Below are 22,655 nucleotides of genomic sequence, written 5' to 3'. Positions count from 1 at the left end.
TGGAGGATGGCCCAAGTGTTTGGGCCCTGCACCCGCATGGGAGACCAGGAGAAGCACCTGGCTCCTGGCTTCGGATCAGCGCGATGTGCAGCCGCAGCGGCCATTGGAGGGTGAACCAACGGCAAAAGGAAGACCTTTCTCTCTGTCTCTCTCTCTCACTATCCACTCTGCCTGTCAAAAAATAAAAAAATTAAAAAAAAATCAAAAGATAAAAAAAAAATCAAAAAATCAGAAAGAAACTCCTGGCTCCTAGCTTTGGGTCGGCCCAGCTCCTGCTGTTGTAGTCATCTAGGGAGTGAACCAGCAGATGGAAGACCTCTCTCTCTCTCTCTCTCTGCCTCTATCTCTAACTCTGCCTTTCAAATAAATTAATTAAAAAATAAAAAAATAAAAATAAGCTAAAAAACAATGTCTAGGGACCAGCACTATAGCATAGTAGGTTAAGCCTCTGCCTTTGGCACCAGCACCCCATATGGCACTGGTTCGAATCCCAGCTGATCCACTTCTGATCCAGCTCCCTACTAATGGCCTGGGAAAGGAATGAAAGATGGCCCAAGTACTTTGGCCCCTGCACCCATGTAGGAAACTTGGAAGAAGCTCCTGGCTCCTAGCTTGCAATCAGCCCAGCTCCAGCTGTTGTGGTCATTTGGGGAGTGACCCAGCGGATAGAAGACCTGTCTGTCTCTCCCTCTCTCTCTCAACTCTGCCTCTCAAATAAATAAATAAATCTTTAAAAACAATGTCTGCAACACCAGAATTCCATACTGTAGCGTGGGTTTGAGTCTCAATTGCTCAACTTCAGATCCAGCTCCCTGCCTAGGATAGCAGCAGAAGATGGCCCAAGTGGTTGGGCCCATGCCACCCATGTGGGAGACCAAGATGGAGTTCCCAGCTCCTGGTTTTGACCTGGTCCAGCGCTGGCTATTGTCATCATTTGGAGAGTAAAGTAGTGGATGGAGATCTCTCTTTTTGTCTTTAAATAAATAAATAAATCTTGGGGCCGGCGCTGTGGCGTAGTGGGTAAAGCTGCTGCATGCAGTGCCGGCATCCCATATGGGCACTGGTTCGAATCCCAGCTGTTCCATTTTTTTTTTTTTCCTTTGGACAGGCAGAGTTAGACAGTGAGAGAGAGACAGAGAGGAAGGTCTTCCTTTCATTGGTTCACCCCCCAAATGGCTGCTACGGCTGGCGCGCTGAGCTGATCCAAAGCCAGGAGCCAGGTGCTTCCTCCTGGTCTCCCACGCGGGTGCAAGGCCCAAGCACCTGGGCCATTCTCCACTGCCTTCCCAGGCCACAGCAGAGAGCTGGACTGGAAGAGGAGCAACCAGGACAGAATCCAGTGCCCCAACCAGGACTAGAACCCGGAGTGCTGGTGCCACAGGCGGAGGATTAGCCTAGTGAGCCGCGGCACCGGCAGCTGCTCCACTTCTGATCCAGCTCTCTGCTATGGCCTGGGATAGCAGTAGAAGATGGCCCAAGTCCTTGGGCCCCTGCACCCATGTAGGAGACCCGGAAGAAGCTCCTGGCTACTTGCTTCAGATCAGCTCAGCTCCAGCCATTGCGGCCATTTGGGGAGTGAACCAGCAGATAAAAGACTTTCTCTTTCTCTCTCTGCCTCTGCCTTTCTGTAACTCTGCCTTTCAAATAAATAAAAAAATCAATAAATATTTAAAAAATAATAACAGAAAACAGTATCTACAACATAATCTTATCCATTTTTCCCCAAATGACACTAATGGATGCGTTGGGGCCAGGTCAAAACCAGGAGCCAGGAGCTTCACCTGGGTCTCCCATGTGGGTAGCAGGCACCAACCTCGTGGGTCACCTTCTGCTGCTTCCCCAGGCACATTAGCAGGGAGCTGGAAGTGGAGCAGCCTGGACTCAAACAGATGCTCTATAGGATGCTGGTGTTGCAGGCAGAGGTTTACATGCTATGCTGGAACATCTGCTTCATAATCTTATCTTTCATTTAACAATAATAACAGTATTATTCAATGTGGTATGTGATGAAAAAAAGAAAATTATGCAGGCTTTTACCATTATTTTTTCCTTAAGATTTATCTTATTTATTTGACAGGCAGAGTAACAGAGAAAGATAGATTGATCTTCTAATCACTGTTTCACTCTCCAAATGGCACCAACAGCCAAGGCTGGGCCAGGTTGAAGCCAGGAGCCTGGATTCCATCCAGGTCTCCTACATGGTGGCAGGGGCCCAAGTATTTGGGCCATAATCTGTTGCTTTTCCAGGCACATTAATAGAGAGTTGGATAGGAAGCAGGGAAGCTAGAACTCAAACTGGTGCTCTGATAAGGGATGCCAGCATCGCAAGCAGTTGCAATAGGCTACATAACAATGCCAGCTCCAGCTTTTACTTCTTAATGTATATATTTCTATGTAATTAGAATTTTTAAAATAATATTATATAATTTAAAAATAGTATGTGCTATGCTGTAGGCCCAAGTGGAAGCTGTTAAAATAAGCAAGTTCATGAATCCTGGAAAGGTTGTATTAGTCCTAGCTGAACACTACTTGGGACACAAAGCTGTCATCATGAAGAACACTGATGACAGCACCTCAGATCTCCCCTACAGTCAGAACTGAGCATGATCCCTATAAAGTGACAGTTGCCATGGGCAAGAAGAAGACTGCCAAGAGGTCAAAAATCAAGTCTTATGTCAAGTTTATAACTATAATCATCTCATGACCATCTTGTACTCTGTGGATACTCCCTTGGACAAAACAAGGGTAACAAGGCTGTCTTCAGAGACCCTGCTCTTAAACACAAAGGCCCAAGAGGCCAAGGCCAATTTTGAAGAGAGGTACAAGACCACAAGAACAAATGGTTCTTCCAGAAGCTGTAATTTTAGATATATTTTTTAAGGATTTATTTGTTTATTTGAAAGGCAAAGTTATAGAGAGGCAGAGGCAGAGAGAGAGAGTCTTCCATCTGCTGGTTCACTCCCCAAATGGTCCAGAGCTAAGCTAATCCAAACCCAGGAGCCTGAAGCTTCTTCTAGGTCTCCACATGTGTACAGGAGCCCAAGCACTTGGCCATTTTCTACTGCTTTCCCAGGCCATAGCAGAGAGCTGGATCAGAAGTGGAGCAGCTGAGACTCGAACCGGCACCCATATAGGATGCCTATACTTAACCACAACTTTATCTGCTATGCCACAGCACTGGCCCCTAATTTTCGATTTTTTGTTCCAATCATTAAAAACTTTTTAAAAAATTGGGGCCAGTGCTGTGGTGCAGCAGGTTAATGCCCTGGCCTGAAGCGCTAGCATCCCATATGGGCGCCAGTTCAAAACCTGGCTGCTCCACTTCTGATCCAGCTCTCTGTTATGGCCTGGGAAAGCAGTAGAAGATGGCCCAACTCCTTGGGGCCCTGCCCCCATGTGGGAGACCCGGGAGAAGCTCCTGGCTCCTGGATCCTGGCTTTGGATCAGCGCAGCTTCAGCTGCTGCAGCCAACTAGGGAGTGAACCACTGGATGGAAGACCTCTCTCTCCCTCTCTCTCTGCCTCTCCTCTTCTGTATAACTCTTTCAAATAAATAAATTAATTAAAAAAACTTTTTAAAAAACAAAATAATTGTTTTTTCTTTTGGAAAATGAGGGGAAAAACCACACAGCAAACCTAAGTAGCCTACACCCTAAAAATAAAACCTTCCACTTACATTAAATCCTAGTTGACATATTCACTCCTTGCCTTTTCCTCCTGTCAGTCAGAGCATTCCTAATACCCAGAGGAAGTTTTGTCATTCTTTAGCTCAAGGGTTTATTTTTAGGTCTGATCTCCTTTGGGCGCTTAATCTTCCCTAGTTGGCATTTCAGTTATTTATATAACACTACAAGAACTGACACTTAAATTGTTTCCAAATAGTATCAACAGACAACAAAGGTGTTAGTAGATACATCTCAATATTTGGGAGCACAGAACTAAAGCACAGAGGCTTAGAAAACTAAGATAAAGTGTCCAAATTTAACGTGTCACAAGAGCCAATTTCATACATCAAGTAGAGATTTTCAAAGTCTTACAACAAAAAATTTAAAAGTAATTCTTAGTTTTTGTTGTTCATATCTGCATGATTTCTCTTTTCTTGGTTTACCCTGAAGACATACGTCTACCTTATATCAATATAACAAGCTACAAAGTTTAAAACAAAAACATGGGGCCAGCACTGTGGCACAGCGGGTTAAAGCCCTGGCCTGAAGCGCCAGCATCCCATATGTGTGCTGGTTCTAGTCCCAGCTGCTCCTCTTCTGATCCAGCTCTCTGCTATGGCCTGGGATAGCAGTAGAAGATGGCCCAAGTGCTTGGGCCCCTGCACCCACATGGGAGACCCAGAAGAAGCTCCTGGCTCCTGGCTTTGGATCAGTGCAGCTCCGGCTGTTGCGGCCATCTGGGGATTGAATGAGCGGATGGAAGACCTCTCTCTCTGTCTCTGCCTCTCTCTGCAACTCTTTTAAATAAATAAAATAAATCTTTAAAAACAAACAAAAACAAAACCCATCACTGTTTTCTCTATCCCAGAAAAGAGCAAACTTTAGAGCACTGGGTACTAATTTTTAGATAGGATATGGTCACACACATTTTCTAATAAAAGGAGTGATGAGGACATTCAAAGGCTCAGAGCGAGCACAAGAGGCAGTAAAGATGTTGAGGATGGTAGGAAAGGGAAAACAAAAAAAGGAAACTTTTTCTATAGCTCCACAGCACACAACTAGTGTCAATGGTGACAAACAACACAAAGATGTGATTCTGGCTTCACAGTTTTACCAAATTGCTTCTGGAAGTTCATTAGAGCTGGGGCCAGCATTGTGGTGTATTGGGAAAGCTGCTACCTGTGATGTTGGCATCCCACACAGGTACCAGTTTGAAACCTGGCTGTTCCACTTCTGATCCAGCTCCCTGCTACTGTGCCTGATAAAGGAGCAGGAGACAGCTCAACTCCTTGGGACCCTGTACTCATGTGGGAGACCCAGAAGAAGCTCCTGGCTCCAGGCCAGCTTCAGACCAGCCCAGCTCTGGCCATTGAGGCCATCTGGGGAGTGAACCAGTGGATGGACGATCTCCCTCCCTCCCTCCCTGCCTCCCTCCCTCCTTCCCACTGCCTCTCTTTCTTTCTGTGAACTCTGTATTTCAAATAAATAAGCAAAACAAAAAAAGAGATAGCAAATACCAAAAAGCACATTTTAATACTAAAAGCAAACTTTTAGCATTACTGCATATATTGTGCCATCAATGCACGAGGAACAAGAGAAGATCAAGAAGGTAGCAGGCTACCTTTCCAGTACACTGCAGATGCTGTCCTGGCACGGAGAGGGAGGTCACAAACATGGTAAAGCAGCGAAGCAAGAATACAGTGCCCATCAGGCTACAAAGCCTTCGCAGAAGTATTGACCTGTGAACAGAGCGACCAAAAAAGGGGAAAGATCAGAAGAAAACAAACCAAAATATCCCCAGGAATCAATCGTTTACTTAAAGGGTGAAAAAGCAGAAAAACCAATGGAATCTTCGCAGGGACAGAAATCTTAGGGACCCTCTAAAGTACCACTGTCCAATATAACCTTCTGCAACGATGCAAATATTCTATAAAGACACTGTCCAATACGCCATCTACCATGGCTCTTGAGCACCTGCACAATGGCTAATACAACAAAAAGGTGAATTTTAAATATTATGTCATTGTAATATAAACAGCCACATGTGGCTAACAAAGTACAACTTAGGTACGATGGAAGACTAGCAAGCTTAGTATTAGCTCCATTACTCATAAATTGCTTATAAATTATTTATATATAAAACTCGTGTAATTCTGGAATTTTTTTTTGCTCCTTTTAACAATAAATTGGTTAATGGTAGTAGCTTTCCAATACTAATTCTAATTTATCCTAATTTAAATTTAAGCTATGAAATACTTAGTTTTTCTAAAAAATACTAAGTTTGGGGCTGGCATTATGGTGTAGTAGGTAAAGCAGCTGATTGTATTGCTAGCTGGCATCCTATATGGGAGCCAGTTCATGTCCCAGGTGCTCCACTTTTGATTCAGCTCCCTGCTAATGGCCTGGAAAAAGAAGTATAACATGGCTTAAGTGCTTGGGGCCCTGCTACCCATGTGGGAGACCTGGAAAAAGCTCCTGGCTTTGGCCTGGCCCAGCCCTAGCTATTAGGGTCATCTGGGGAATGAATCAGTGGATGAAAGAGCTCTCTCTGTCTCTCCCTCTCTTTGAAATTCTTTGAAATAAATAAATAAATGCTTTAAAAATTACTAAGTTTTAAAATAAGTATATCTGAAACAAAAAATTTTAAATAAGTCTAACTGGGGTAATCATTTATTTTTTAAAATTTTATTTAATTATTTGAGAGGTAGAGTTACAGACAGAGAGAGGGAGAGACAGAGAGAAAGGTCTTCTATCTGCTGGTTCACTCCCCACATAGTCGCAATGCCTGCAGCTAAGTTGATCTGAAGCCAGAAACCAGGAGCCAGGAGTCTCCTCCAGGTCTCCCACGTGGGTGCAAGGGTCCAAGCACTTGGGTCATCTTCAACCACTTTCCCAAGCCATAAGCAGAGAGCGGGATCAGAAGAGGAACTGCAGGGACACACAAACTCGCTCCCATATGGGATGCCAGCACTACAGGTGGAGGCTTAGCCTACCACACCACAGTGCCAGACCCAACTGGGGTAATCTTGACCTGCACTGTGACATCACCTGTATTAGTATACTATTTGTTTAAATGTCTTAAATCAAAAGAGACTAAAATTCTTGAGGACGGGAAGTATGCTTTACACATTTTCAAAATGCTCTTTCCTTCCTTAAAAAAAAAACAGCACTGAACATGAGGCCATGTATGCTTCCAATTTCAGTGTGCACACTAGAGATGGAGCCTAGAAATCTGCATTTTAACAATAACTGGGTGATTCTAATGAAAGTGGTACAAGAGAAACCCACACTCTTGAGAAGCACTTTCTTTGACCAATTTAAATATTAATGTTAATTAATATTAACTATGCTATGCTTTGTTAAAGCTCCCAGAGTTTCCTATAAGGTAAACTCCCGTATAGAAGAGTGGGTAAGTTCAAATCCATGGATCTGGGGAGGCAAATTTGATCAGAAAGCAGCAGTGACACACGTATTTTTAAACTAGCTCTGGACTTAAGCTATCCAGGTTTTAAAATATTGCTGCAAAACAGGACAAAATGGGAGAGAATAAGGCTCGGTATAGCCTAAAAGTGTGACAAGAGTAGTGACCGGTCCATCTTCCTTTGCAGCTTCAAAGCACTGAAATAACTGCCGCTTAGGGCCTAAAGCCCACCACTGTGATTTACTTCAAGCACTTGCTCGTGAGGAGGGGATGAAAACCTCCAGAACATGCCCTTATTTCTCTCCAGTGTTCCAAGACAATGGACAACAGGTATCTGTACATTCTACAGTTCTTTAAATTTGCTCCCTATGCTTTCTTACTTGTTATTTAAAATCAAGTAATTTTCCTCATCAAAGTAGGAAAAGAGCCCCTCCCCACAATGCCTCCTGTTTTCTTACACTGCTGGGTGAAATGTCAACAAACACTTTCCCTGTATAGCAGGATCTACAGCATCTGAAGTAAACCACATAGACTAGATGTGCAATGTGCAAAATAATCTCTCTCTTTAATGGGCCTTCTCCAAGCAGAGAACAACTTCTTCCATTAAAACATCTGGCCAAAGACTGTCCTTGGAGGAGTTTCTATCCTTGTATAGAAAGTGCCCTTTCCAGTTGATTTCTTAAAAATATGAAGCAAGGCTATACTTACAAGCAACAGTTGGCCCACAGCTGATCATCCCCAACTTTGGTCTTTCTCTGTAGACTACACTCAGAATATTACTAAATATGTAGGCATTATCTTAGGCTAATAAGCCCAAAACAGTTTCCTTCATCAATAATGATAATGTCATACTGACCAAAGAAGGAAATTAAGTAGGAAAATGCAAAGGGAGAGACAAGGCTTGATGACTTTGACACAAGAGAGTCAAAACACATCCAGTCTTTTAGTAGAATAAGGGAGGTACCTGTGCTTGTGAAGAAGAAGAACCAGGAGCCAAATATAGCACAGAATCATGCCACAAACTTCTGTCATGGCAAAGGCCCACGGGATTCTAGGAACACTGGAATAGAAAAAAATTTAGTTTTGAAGTAAAGTGGATGCCGACCTTTTCAGTAAGATTCTCCTCTAATAGTGACCTTAAGATCGCTTTATACAACTTGCACTGCTTCCAGGATACAATAGTCAGAGAATATCACAGAATACCATAAAGGACTTAATAAAGTGCTTCATAAGGTATTCCATTTATCTGAACCTGTTTGTTATCTGTTATTCCCAGTCATGGTTTTCTGTAAAGAAATAAGAGCCGTTTCTTCTGTTCTGTAGCAAGCAGACCTGGATAAGACTGTCCACAAAACAAGAGAGGAGTACACTTCTTGCACGATGTGCTCATTTCAGAATCCAGGTTTTCAGGGCCTGAATATCTGGTTTGGTTCTATTTTTTTTTTAACTCCTTTATTTCTGTTTCTTCTTCTGTTTTGTCTCCCTGTTTCCTTTTTCCTTTCCATTTGTCACTCTTTTATCCTCACCAAATCCATAGTGCCCATGATTACCCACTAGTAAAAGACAGGTCATGGGACTGGCGCTGTGGCGCAGCAAGTTAATGCCCTGGCCTGAGACGCCGGCATCCCATATGGGCACCGGTTCGAGACCCGGCTGCTCCACTTCCAATCCAGCTCTCTGCTATGGCCTGGGACAGCGGTGGAAGGTGGCCTAACCCCTTGGGCCCCTACACTGGCCCGGGAGGCCTGGAGGAAGCTCCTGGCTCCTGTCTTCGGATCGGCGCAGCTCTGGCCATTGTGGCCAACTGGAGAGTAAACCATCGGATGGAGGGCCTCTCTCTCTCTTTCTCTCTCTCTGACTCTCCACTCTCTCTGTGTAACTCTGACTTTCAAATAAATAAATAAATCTTAAAAAAAAAAAAAAGGTCGTATTCCTTAATTGAGAAGGAAAAAGAAAAAATAAAAGGAGGATGGAGAGAGGTAAGGGAGGAAGCAAGGCAGGCAGGCAGAAGTAAAACAGGTCATTTCTGGTGGTAGGGTTGTTACTGGTTGTATTTTTATTATTTATATTATTTGTTATTCTTTATTTCACTAATTGCATGTGTTAATTTTATAACAGGAAATAAAGATGTCTTTAAAAAAGGAAAGTTTCCTTTTGTGTTTGCATTGGTCTGTTTTCTTCAAATGTCTGGTTACTCTTGACTGACAATACATATTTGACAGTAAAACACTAAAAAAGACAATCAGATGTTCTGTGTAATTAGACATTCTGTGTGCGCAGATTGAGCATTGCTAATCTGCAGAGGTTTGGTTGATGAGGTAAGCAGCTCCTCCCAACCAGAGTTACCTACAGTCCCTTTCTCTTGTGCAAGTTTTCTAGAAGAATCTGTTACGCTGCATGGAGGACTGGTGCTGGGTAGGAGTGGGGAAGGGAAATAATTCTGGCTACCTAAGGAAGGAGGTGGAAAGTCTGAGAGATTAGCACACAGACTAGACTTTCAGTTAACCCCTGGAAAGCATACCTTTGTTCCCAAGGTGTCCTTGACTCCATGGTGCCTCACATTCAACTGCTCTATAGAACACACCACCAGTCTCCTATTACAGTACAGCATGTCTAACAGCTTCTTAAACAGATTGTCAACCACTTCTCCTATATTAGCTCCTTTTTGTACCTGGCCTGAGTGATGTTTGCTGCTCCCATTTTTGGAGTCTTTTTGGAGCGCTGCACATCTTGGGCATTGCCACTCTCTAACCTCCAATCTCACTTAGGTACTTAGATTATTCTACTTTCCAAACTTATTGTCACTGTTTTTTGCTTGAATTGGGATTATGGATTTCTTTCCTCTTTTACTGACATTCCAGGAAACTATCAAGTGTATTCAATCTCTCATATTTTTTTTTAAAGATTTATTTTTATTTATTAGAAAGACAGAGTTACAGAGAGAGGTAGAGACGGAAAGAGAGAGAGGTCTTCCATCCGCTGGTTCACTCCCCAATTGGCTGCAACAGCCAGAGCTGCGCCACTCCGAAGCCAGGAGCCAGGAGCTTCTTCCAGGTCTCCCAAGCAGGTACAGGGGCCCAAGGACTTGGCCCATCTTCTACTGCTATCCCAGGCCATAGCAGAGAGCTGGATCAGAAGAGGAGCAGCCGGGACTAGAACCGGTGCCCATATGGGATGCCAGTGCATCAGGCCAGCGTGTTAACCCACTACACCACAGCACCAGCCCCAATCTCTCATATTTATTTTGATGCAAAGTTAAAAAAAAATACATTATACATGTATATGCCTTTTTCTGGACAGAAATTAATTTTCTATGGTAATTCAAAGTCACCATTGTAAACACTGATTACACTGGTATGGTAAGGACCTCAGGGACTACTGAGAAAAGAAGGCCAGTTAAGCCTCTAGATTGGTGTGGCTTTTTTCATTACTTATGTTAGCTTCTTAAGTGTTTATTGTGCTCAAGCTTTTAGAACCATGTAAAATAAGCTTCAGAAGCAGATGCTGAAACAAAGATCAGTGCAATAGAGATTTATAAGGAAGTGCTCCCAAGGAAAAATGATAGAGGTACTTGGGTATGAGATCCGGGAGACATAAAAGGAAATCAAGAAAGCAGCAAGAGGGCCAGCGCCTTGGCTCACTTGGCTAATCCTCCGCCTGTGGCGCTGGCACCCCGGGTTCTAGTCCCGGTTGGGGCACCAGATTCTGTCCCGGTTGCTCCTCTTCCAGTTCAGCTCTCTGCTGTGGCCCGGCAGTGGAGGATGGCCCAAGTGCTTGGGCCCTGCATCTGCATGGGAGATTAGGAGGAAGCACCTGGCTCCTGGCTTTGGATCGGCGCAGTACGCCAGCCGTAGTGGCCATTTGGGGGGTGAACCAACGGAAGGAAGACCTTTCTCTCTCTCTCTCACTGTGTAACTCTGTCTGTCAAAAAAAAAAAAAAAACAGCAAGTAAAATGCTGTAGGGAGGGTCCGGCACTGTGGCATAGCAGGTAAAGCCACGGCATGCAGTGTCGGCATCCCATATGGGCACTGGTTCAAGCCCTGGCTGCTCCACTTCCAATCCAGCTCTCTGCTATGGCCTGGGAAAGCAGTAGAAGATGGCCCAAGTCCTTGGACCCCTGCACCTGCATGGGAGACTCGGATGGAGCCCCTAGCTCCTGGCTTTGGATTGGCTCAGCTCCAGCCATTGTGACCATTTGGAGAGTGAACCAGAGGATGGAAGACTTCTCTCTCTCTGCCTCTGCCTTTTATTCTGCCTTTCAAATAAATAAATAAAAATTTAAAAAATGAACTATTTATATTGAAACTCATCAGTCATGGGTTAAGGACTGTTACTTTCCAAGCATTCTGGCTCTTTTTTCAAGCAGGCAAAGTATGTGGCAGCAGCCCAAGAATGGCTCTCCAACAAACACACCTATCTGCTAAGTGTTGATAGTACCAACACGCAAGGGAGAGGAAGAGACGGAAGGAGAATGCTGAGATCACCTGCTGCCATTCTCCTGTACATAAAATGTACATACTTAAAAGTGTCAAGCTTTTAGAATGACTGGCACTGTAGATAAAAGAAACAAAAGTTGATTTTGAATATCCACTGTGAGGGGCTAGCATTGTGACATAGCAAGTTAAGCTGCCACCTGCAACACTGGCATTTCACATGGGTGCTGGTTCATATCCCGGCTGCTCCACCTCTGATCCAGATCCCTGTTAATGGCCTAGAAAAAAAAGATGGCCCAAGTATTTGGGCTTCCGCCACCCATGTGGGAGACCCAGATGATGCTCTTGGTTCCTGGGTTCAGCCTGGTACAGCCCTGACCATTGCAGCCATCTAGGGAATGAACAAACAGATGGAAGACCTCTCTCTCTGTAACTCTACCTTTCAAACACATAAATAGATCATAAAAAAAAATTCCCACTGTGAGTTGAAATATATGTCTATACAAATTTTTGTACACAAATGTTCACAGCCATATTATTAATGTCAAAATGGAGAAACAACACAAATATCTATCCATGATAAATTAATAAACAAAATATAGTATATACATATAACGGAATATTAGGTAATAAAAGGGAGGTGTAAAAAGGAATGTAGCAGGGTCAGCACTGTGGTGTAGTGGGTAAAGCTGCTGCCTGCAGTGCTGCCATCCCATATGGGCGCCGGCTGGAGACCTGGGTGCTCCACTTCCAATCCAGCTCTCTGCTATGGCCTGGGAAAGCAGCAGAGGATGGCCCAAGTCCTTGGGCCCCAGCACCCACGTGGGAAGATCCGGAAGAAGCTCCTGTCTCCTGCCTTCAGATCGGCACAGCTTCGTCCAATGCGGCCAATTGGGGAGTGAACCAGCGGATGGAAGACCTCTTTCTCTGTAACTCTTTCAAATAATAAATAAATCTTAAAAAAAAAAAAAAAAAAAAAAAAGAATGTAGCACTGATACATGTTACAAAATGGATAAATCTTGAAACATGCTAAATGAAAGAAGCTAGACACAAAAAAAGGCCATATGTTGTTTGCTTTTATTTATAAAAAATATCCAGGAGACAAACATGGAAACAAAGTAGACTGTAGTTACCAGGCTCTGGAGGAAGAAGAGAATAGGGTATGATTGCTAATGGGGACGAGTTTCTTTTGAGAATGATGAAAATGTCCTGGAATTAGCAGTGATGGTTGCACAACTTCACAAATATACAACACACACCCCCAAAAAAACACCCAGAATTGTACCCTTTAAAATAAAATCCTAGGCCGGCGCCGCGGCTCACTAGGCTAATCCTCCGCCTTGCGGCGCCGGCACACCGGGTTCTAGTCCTGGTTGGGGCACCGATCCTGTCCCGGTTGCCCCTCTTCCAGGCCAGCTCTCTGCTGTGGCCAGGGAGTACAGTGGAGGATGGCCCAAGTCCTTGGGCCCTGCACCCCATGGGAGACCAGGATAAGTACCTGGCTCCTGCCATCGGATCAGCGAGATGCGCCTACCGCGGCGGCCATTGGAGGGTGAACCGACGGCAAACGAAGACCTTTCTCTCTGTCTCTCTCTCACTGTCCATTCTGCCTGTCAAAAAAATAAAATAAAATAAAATAAAATAAAATAAAATAAAATAAAATAAAATCCTAATTACTCTAACTCTGCTACACCGTTTTCAATCCTTTCTCCCATTACACCTTGTTTTAGTCACGTACAGAATCTCAGTATTTATTCTCCTATTTCTTGGAGATCTGGAGTTGTGGTTCACTGTTACTATCTCCTGTTACAACCTGTGTTCTTCTTGATCACTTCAGTTTTTACTTCTCTTCTCATGATCTTGTTCTTTACCATACCACAGTGACCCAGACCTATGAGTGTGACCTGGACCCTGAGATTACCCCTCATAATAGGGGTAATTTCAGGAGTCCTGTCTTTCCATCTTATGCCTTCTAATAACCCAACTTCAATAATTCTGAGACCTAGAAAGCACTGATCCCGTAACATTTCCACTGTCCTCTACCTATCTGTACTGCCCACCCTTCCACATCCTCATGAATCCACAGTTCCTTCACTATAATCACTCCCTTGCCTCTTTTTCCTTCATCGTACTGCCTAACAAAACTCCAACCCTGTTTAACCCCAATTCTCCACCTATTCAGTATCTTTGTTATTGAATGAGGCTGTTAAAAACACGTAATGCCAACATGACTAACCTCAAAGAGACCCCTAGTGCTACCACTACTTTACACAAGTCCACTCACTCTCATAGTCTTTTAAATGACTATTTTACATCTCATTCTGTCTCCTCAAATCTCTATCATTTTCTCTATTCTCACTCTCTGAACATGGAGAAAAGAAAAACAATCAGGAGAGCGCTTTCTAACACTCCACAATAACATACAGTAACTTTCTACCTCTGTTTCCATAGCTGCTACCTTCCGAGGACGAATAGTCCAAATGTCTAAGACAGCCTCTCCCACCCACTGTAATCCATCCTCTTTTATGTATTCAAGAAGATAGCTCTAACATTATTGGCTCTCTCATAAAAAAGTGGCTCATCCCTATCCTCAATACAATTAACATGCTACAATACAGCCTCATTCAAAAACAAAACGTTAAAAAAAGATTTATAAGGTCTGCACCCGTGGCTCACTAGGCTAATCCTCCGCCTGCAGGGCAGGCACCCCAAGTTCTAGTCCCAGTTGGGGCACTGGATTCTGTCCCAATTGCTCCTCCTCCAGTCCAGCTCTCTGCTGTGGCCCGGGAGTGCAGTGGAGAATGGCCCAAGTGCTTGGGCCCTGAACCCGCATGGGAGACCAGGAGGAAGCACCTGGCTCCTGGCTTTGGATCGGTGCAGTGTGCCAGCCATAGCAGCCATCTGGGGGGTGAACCAATGTAAGGAAGACCTTTCTCTCTGTCTATCTGTCAAAAAAAAAATTTATATATTGTTTATTTATTTATTTGAAAGGCAAAGTGACAAAGAGAGAGAGACAGAGACAGAGATCATCAGTTGGTTCACTCCCCTACAAGGCTGCAATAGCTGGAGCTGCACCAGGCAAAGACCAGGAGCTTAGACCTCCATCTGGGTCGCCTATGTGGATGACATGGGCCAAAATACTTGGGCCATCTTCTGTTGCTCTCCCACTTTCATTAGCAGGGAAATGGATCAAAAAAGCAGCAGCCAGCACTTAATAAATACTCCAATATGGGGTGCCAGCATCACAAGTGGTGGTTCAACTTGCTGTGCCACAACCACGGCCTCCCTAAAAACCCTCTTGACCTCATATCCCTCGGCCTGTCCTTGCTCACTCCTCCTGAAGCTGCAGCTCTATTTTGCTGTAAGCTACCCTTCCTGACAGGGAAGCATTTGATATTCTTCATTCCTCTGTTCCCATTCCTTTTCTCTCTCTCATCATTTCTTTGCCCAATTCTTTTCATTTAAAAGACACCAATTTATTAAAAAAATTTTTAAAAATAAGAACTTAATATTGACTTGAACGCATCAATTATTTTTAATAGTCAACATTTTGCCATTTTTATACATGAGGAATCTTCACATCTGCTGGTTCATTCCCCAAATGGCTACAACGGCTGAAGGTGGGCAGTTCCAAAGCCAAGAGCCAAGAGCCAAGAACCTCTTTCACATCTCCCATGTGTGCATGGGCCAAAGCACTTGTGTAACCTTCCACTGGTTTCTCAGGCCATTAGCAGGGAGCTGGATCAGAAGTGGAGCAGCCAGGGCCAGCATCCATAAGGGATGCAGGCAGAAGCTTACCCTATTATGCTACATTGCTGGCCCCTATAATTATTCTTGAAGAACAACACCTACTACTTTTGTTTATTAATATGGGTTCACAGATTCTTTACTTACTCAGTATAGTTCATTATCATACTCACTTTTGGTGTCCTAATTTGATCAGTGGGAGCCCCTTCAAATCAGCTCCTATGGTCTTTTTTTTTTTTTTTTTTTTTTTTAAAGATTTATTTATTTATTTGAAAGGCAGAAGAAGCTATGGGAGGGTCTTCCAACCACTGGTTCCCTCCTCAATTGGCCCCAACGGCAGGAGTTGGGCTGATGTGAAGCCAGGAGCCAAGGGTTTCTTCCAAGTCTCCCATGCAGGTGCAGGGGCTGAAGGGCTTGGACCATCTTCTACTGTTTTCCCAGGCCATTAGCAGAGAGCTGGACTGGAAGTAGAACAGCCAGACTCTAACCAGCGCCCATATGGGATGCTGGCACTGCGGGTGGTGGCTTTACCTGCTATGCCACAAAGCCAGCCCCCTGTGTTCTTTCAACATGTATACTGGCTTTGTGAACCTTTTTTTTTTTTTTTTTAAGGTATTTATTTATATGAAAGGCAGAGTTACAGAGAGGTTGGCAGACAGTTGGGAGATCTTCCATCTGCTAGTTCACTCCCCAAGTGGCTACAACGGCAGCGGCAGGACAGGTTGAAGTCAGGAAACTGGAACTCCATCCGAGTCTCCCAAATGGATGCAGGGGCCCAAGCACTTGAACCATTTCCTACTGCTTTCCCAGGCACATTAGCAAGGAGCTAGATTGGAAGAGGAGCAGCTGGGACACAAACAGGCCACATGGGATGCCGGCACTGCAGGCAACGGCTTAAACCGACTGCACCACAATACCAGCCCCTGTGCATTTCTTTTATTTATGACATAAGATCTGTTTCAGGCTTATTTAGTACTTTCCTGTCTCAGAGTTAAAAATCAGCCGGCGCCGCGGCTCAATAGGCTAATCCTCCGCCTAGCGGCGCCGGCACACCGGGTTCTAGTCCCGGTCGGGGCACCGATCCTGTCCCGGTTGCCCCTCTTCCAGGCCAGCTCTCCGCTGTGGCCAGGGAGTGCAGTGGAGGATGGCCCAAGTGTTTGGGCTCTGCACCCCATGGGAGACCAGGAGAAACACCTGGCTCCTGCCATCGGATCAGCGCGGTGCGCCGGCCGCAGCGCGCTACAGCGGCGGCCATTGGAGGGTGAACCAACGGCAAAAGGAAGACCTTTCTCTCTGTCTCTGTCTCTCACTGTCCACTCTGCCTGTCAAAAATAACAAAAAAAAAAAAAAAAAAAAAAATCAATCATTTCTCTAAGGAGCGCTGGACTAGAGGCAAGGAGTTTCTTTTAGTAGGGTATAGTATTAGAACCCATGGTTTATATGCCTCTTCTTGCTCATTGCTCCTGAATTTATCCTGCAAATCATTTCATATCAGTTGATAGAAGTTATCCTCAATTTAAAAATAGTTGGGGACAGTTTTGTGGTACATGGGTAAAGCTGCCACCTGCAATGCCGGCATCCCTTATGGGTACCAGTTCAAGCCCCAGCTGTTCCACTTCCAATCCAGCTCCCTGCTAATGTGCCTGGGAAAGCATCAGAAGATGGCCCAAGTGTTTGGATCTCTGCATCCACAAGGGAGATCTGAAAGAAGCTCTTGGCTCCTGACTTCACCCTGGCCCAGCCCTGGCTGTTGCAGTCATTTGGGGAGTGAACCAGAGGATGGAAGATCTCTGTCTCTCCCGCTCTGTTAACTCTGATTTTCAAATAAATAAGTAAAATCTTTAAAACATAACAAAAAAATTAAATAGTATTCCATTGTAAGATAACATATTCAACTAGTTTCCCACTGATACATGGAGAATTTGATGCATACTATTTCAGCTCTGGCCATGGCAGACATTTGGGGAGTGAACCAGAGGATGGAATACCTCTCTCTCTGCCTCTCCTTCTCTCTGTGTGTAACTCTTTCAAATAAATAAAGCAATCTTTAAAAAAATTAAAAATAAAAAGCTCATTGAAAACATACATTACGAAATAGAGGATTTTAAAATATTTTTGCAACAAAACAATTTATTTTATTCTATTTTCCATGAACTTTATAAACTATCCTTATATTCTTTTTACAAATTCAATATCTAATTAAAACAGAAAACTTTCATTGAATCCATTTATACTTCCTGTAGTAATTTCAATTAATGCTAATATAAGACAATCCATATTTTCAGAAAAGCAGAAATCTACTTTTTTTTTTTTAAAAAAAGAGCTAACTACTGATTTCTATTTATTTCAAACATAATTTCACAACCTGCTTCTTTTTTTTAAGATGTTATTTATTTATTTGAAAGGCAGAGTTACAGATATTGAGAGGGAGACAGAGAGAAAGGTCTTTCATCTGCTGATTCATTCCCCAAATGGTTGCAATGGCAGGAGCTGGGCCAATCCAAAGCCAGGAGCCAGGAGCTTTTTCTGGGTCTCCCACAGGGGTGCAGGGACCCAAGTGCTTGGGCTGTCCTCTTCTGCTTTCTCAGGCCACAGCAGAGAGCTGGATCAGAAGAGGAGCAGCCGAGACTAGAACTGGTGCCCATGTGGGATGCCAACGCTGCAGGAGGAAGATTAATCTACTGTGCCACAGCACCAGCCCCACACAACCTGCTTTTAAAATCTGAGGTTCCCAGCTGGCGCCGTGGCTCAACAGGCTAATCCTCCACCTTGCGGTGCCGACACACCAGGTTCTAGTCCCGGTCGGGGCGCCGGATTCTGTCCCGGTTGCCCCTCTTCCAGGCCAGCTCTCTGCTATGGCCTGGGAGAGTAGTGGAGGATGGCCCAAGTCCTTGGGCCCTGCACCCGCAAGGGAGACCAGGAGAAGCACCTGGCTCCTGGCTTCGGATCAGCACGATGCGCCGGCCACGGTGGCCATTGGAGAGTGAACCAATGGCAAAAGGAAGACCTTTCTCTCTCTCTCTCTCTCTCTCACTGTCCACTCTGTTAAAAAAAAAAAAAAAAATCTGAGGTTAGAAACTAAGAGAAAAATAAATTAAGCAGTGGTCTTTCTCACTCACCAAGGCTTAAGCTCCAATTTACTATAAGTGAAAAAATGATTTCAAAGTATATTGCCTCAAACTACCAGATGAAGCTAATTTAATCTATCAACTCAACAAACAACTTAATTATCATAAATATATCATCACTGCTGTAGCAACCTTCCACACAATTAGCATCTAAAATCAGAACTTACCTGTCTAAGAATATATCTGGGAGTGGTGGATAGGTCTGCATGTCAGGCACTCGCTCATGGACTATAACCATAATGAAAGATGTAAACCCAAACACAATAAAAACATATATACAACTCAGGATGGTCTTCCAGTATTCTGGGTCCAATCTTCGAACAGAATGCTTGTTTTTACCATTCATGTACTGGTACTGATCAGAATTCAAGTCAGTGATGAGTCCATCACAGTCGTGGGAGGGGTCTCCATTGCAGAGCCACTCTGCACTCTGAAGAGAACTGATAAAAGGAGTCATGGAACCCATGGGACTGTCACTGTTGTAGCCCATCTCTTCTAAAACATCAATATGTATTTTCTGCAATTTTCGAACTGAAAGCATTAGCCTTTTAATGTCCCCTAAGACTTTGATTTCCAGAGGAGGAGACCGGAGATCATACTCAGTCAATGTTAGCAATGTGATTCCATCAAGTCGGTGTTTGTTGCATAAAATGTCCACATACTCAAAAAAGCCTTCATCCTTCAGCCACACAGCCACGTGCTTGGTGGTCCAGCGGCGAATGCAGAGTTGATTAGGACCTGCCATTTCCTCCTCCACTGCCTGTCAAGGGAAAACAGAAAAACAAAATAAAAACTTCATTGTGTCCTAACAACTTATTCAGGAGACAAACACACATAAACATATCAGAAATAGAAACTTACCTACACTGCCCTACTGGCTTCTACAGAAAAAGAAACAAAAATTATCCAATAATGAGTAGTTTTCAGTAGATTAACACTGTAATAAGAAAACACTTTCACAGAAAAGTATCTTAAAAATGGCTTTTCCATAGCATGCCAGCCATAATTAATTAAAGAGTATTGTTGAGGGGCCAGCACTGTGGCACAGCAGATAAAGCTTCTGCCTTCAGTGCTAGCATACCATATGGGCGCTGGTTCAAGTCCTGGCTGCACTTCTTCTGATCCAGCTCTTTGCTACGGCCTAGGAAAGTAGTAGAAGATGGCCCAAGTCCTTGGGCCCCTGCACCTGCGTGGGAGACCTGGAAGAAGCTCCTGGCTTCAGATTGGCTAAGCTCCACCTGTTGTAGCCAACTGGGTAGTGAATCAGCGGATGGAAGAGCTTTCTCTCTCTCTGCCTCTCCTTCTCTGTGTGTGTGTAACTCTGCCTTTCAAATAAATAATCTTAAAAAGAAGACTATTGTTGAGAATTGAAAAAAATCTCATTTTAACTTTTCATAAAATTAGAACTTGAAGGATTTTTAGATGCAAGAAAACTCAATAAATTTCTGAAATCTTCATGTTCATGGAAAAAGGATCTCCTCAGTTTGGGGAAAAAAAAAAACAAAAAAGCAAATAGATAACTCCAGTTCCATGAAACTCTTTAGATAAAGCATATTTCTTTCTACTACACATATAAATGATTTCTATAACAGATAGCAAAGCCTGTAAACTAGACATAAATTTGAATTTTTTTTTTTTTGACAGGCAGAGTGGATAGTGAGAGAAAGAGAGAGACAGAGAGAAAGGTCTTCCTTTTGCCGTTGGTTCACCCTCCAATGGCCGCTGCGGCCGGTGCATCTTGCTGATCCGAAGCCAGGAGCCAGGTGCTTCTCCTGGTCTCCCATGCGGGTGCAGGGCCCAAGCACCTGGGCCATCCTCCACTGCCTTCCTGGGCCAAAGCAGAGAGCTGGCCTGGAAGAGGGGCAACCAGGACAGAATCCGGTGCCTCAACCGGGACTAGAACCCGGTGTGCCGGCACCGCAATGCGGAGGATTAGCCTGTTAAGCCACGGCGCCAGCCATAAATTTGAATCTTAATAGTAGCTTAGTTTTTCCTGTGCCTGGAATATCCCTATAGAATTCAATAATGCAATTTGTCCTTAAACTATCAGTGGGATTTTAGCAGTAAAAATTTAAAAAGAAAATTATCATTTCAATGTACTCATAAATTTGTTGACCCAAATTATATACTACAGTTATGAAAGGCCAATAATATATCATATTTTAACAGCACTAGTCATTTTTACTACTTTGATCCTGCACAGCTGTTTATATTCATCTTGTATTATAGTTACTTGAACCTCTATTAGGTTTATAAAATATATCAGATACATGGGAAATAATGGCCTATATGGAAAAAAAAAGTTTTTTAAAGAGTTATTTATTTGAAAGGCAGAGTTACAGAGAGAGAGGAGACAGAGATAGGGAGTGAGAGAAGGGGAGAGAGACACAGAGAGAGAGAGAGAGAGAGAGAGAGAGAGAGAAAATCTTCCATCTGCTGTTTCATTCCTCAAATGGCTGCGACATCCAGGAATGGGCCAGTTTTTCTCTGCTCTTCATGTCACTTTTGCAGGAAGATGGATCGGAAGTAGAGAGGCCAGGACTCAAACAGGTGCCCATATGGTTGCTGGTGCCCCAGGCAGAGGTTTTACATGCTGTGTCACAGTCTGGCCCCCAAACAAACTATTTTTCAAAAGTACTTTCTCAGTCGGCGCCGTGGCTCATTAAGCTAATCCTCTGCCTGTGGTGCCAGCACCCCAGGTTCTAGTCCCGGTTGCTCCTCTTCCAGTCCAGCTCTCTGCTGTGACCCAGGAGTGCAATGGAGGATGGCCCAGGTGCTTGGGCCCTGCACCCGCATGGGAGACCAGGAGAAGCACCTGGCTCCTGCCTTTGGATCGGCGCAGCACCGGCTATAGCGGCCATTTGGGGGGGTGAACCAATGGAAGGAAGACCTTTCTCTCTGTCTCTCTCTAACTCTGCCTGTCAAAAAAAAAAAAAAAAAAAAAAAGAGAGAGAGAGAGAGAGAGAGAGAAAGAAAGAAAGAAAGAAAGAAAGAAAGAAAGAAAGAAAAAGAAAAGTACTTTCTCAGCTACTAAAGTCTGTAGGTAAAAATTATTTCCTCCTAAGATGATTTTTTTAAATGGTAGGCACATTTTAAAAGGGATGATACAACAAATATCCATATACTCACTATTCAGCGTGAAAAAAATCAAACAGTATCAAAATAAATGTATTTCTTTTCAAAAATTAATTAATCTATCTATCTATTTATTTATTTAAGGGCAGAGTAACACAGAGTTCCCATCTGCTGGTTCACACTTTATGCCCACAATTGGAAGGGAAGCAGACAGCAAAGCTGAGAGCTAGAAACTCAATCCAGGTCTCCCACATAGATGGCAGGGACTCAACTGTTTTTCTAATGATTTTAAATCATTACTCTTGCCTCCCAAGGTCTGCATTAACAAGAAGATGGAAGCAGGAAACAGAGCCAGGAATCAAACCCAGGTACTCTGATACAGGACTTAACCACCAGGTCAAATGCTGCCATTTTCCCATTTAGATGTGTATTTATTTATTTGAGAGAGAGAGAGAGAGGGAGAGAGGAAGAGAGAGAGAAAGAGACAGAGAGTGAGTTAGTACTATTTCTTAATCTGGATGTTTAGTTTTTCAGATGAATACTTACTTCTGGTGAAAATATACTCATGATCTACACTGTTGTTATTTTTTTAAAAAAGATTGACTTATTTATTTGAAAGGCAGAATTACAGAGAGGCAGAGGCAGAGAGAAGCCTTCCATGCACTGGTTCACTCCCCAAAAGACCACAGCAGCCAGAGCTGAGCTGAGCTGAAGCCAGAAGCTTCTTCTGGGTCCCCCATGTGGGTGCAGAGGCCCAAGGATTTGGGCCATCCTCTGCTGTGCTCCCAGGCACATTAGCAGAGAGCTGGATTGGAAGTGGAGCAGCCGGAACTCAAACTGGAGCCCACATGGGATGCCTGTGCTGCAGGCCAGGCTTTAACCGCTGCACCACAGCACTGGCTCCAAAAGAACTTTTAAACACTGTTGGTGGGAATGCAAATCAGTGCAATTACTGAGGAAAACAGTGGAGGGGGCTGGCGCTGTGGCGTAGTAGGTTAAGCCTCTGCCTGTGGCATGCAGGTTCATGTCCCAGCTGCTCCAGCTCTCTGCTATGGCCTGGGAAAGCAGCAGCAGATGACTCAAGTGCTTGGGTCCCTGTACCCCCATGGGAGACCCTGGATCCTGGCTTCAGATCAGCCCAGCTCCGGCTGTTGTGGCCATTTGGGTAGTGAATCAGCAGTTGGA

At 44.0% G+C, this 22,655-nt stretch overlaps 1 protein-coding gene and 1 pseudogene across 3 annotated transcripts in view; one reads left to right on the top strand and one right to left on the bottom strand.

Moving 5' to 3' along the window:
- Nucleotides 1-22,655, bottom strand: part of SAMD8 (sterile alpha motif domain containing 8) — a 71,187-nt gene that overhangs the window by 10,305 nt on the left and 38,227 nt on the right. For 2 of the 3 annotated variants that reach the window (XM_062214426.1, XM_062214428.1), the window contains exons 2-4: nucleotides 18,563-19,155; nucleotides 8,050-8,145; nucleotides 5,286-5,403 (exon numbers count right to left, since the gene is read on the bottom strand). In XM_062214426.1, coding sequence (XP_062070410.1) covers nucleotides 5,286-5,403; nucleotides 8,050-8,145; nucleotides 18,563-19,140 — 792 coding nt within the window. In that variant the 5' untranslated portion in view covers nucleotides 19,141-19,155. The remainder of the gene's footprint in view (nucleotides 1-5,285; nucleotides 5,404-8,049; nucleotides 8,146-18,562; nucleotides 19,156-22,655) is intronic. The other variant, XM_062214427.1, reaches the window with a different exon arrangement.
- LOC133776073 (large ribosomal subunit protein eL27-like) lies at nucleotides 2,479-2,861 on the top strand (annotated as a pseudogene).

This window comes from Lepus europaeus, chromosome 17, assembly GCF_033115175.1.
Source record: "Lepus europaeus isolate LE1 chromosome 17, mLepTim1.pri, whole genome shotgun sequence".
NCBI classification, from domain to species: domain Eukaryota; kingdom Metazoa; phylum Chordata; class Mammalia; order Lagomorpha; family Leporidae; genus Lepus; species Lepus europaeus.
Note: the sequence above shows the minus strand (reverse complement) of the source record. Positions and strands in the feature narration are given on the sequence as shown.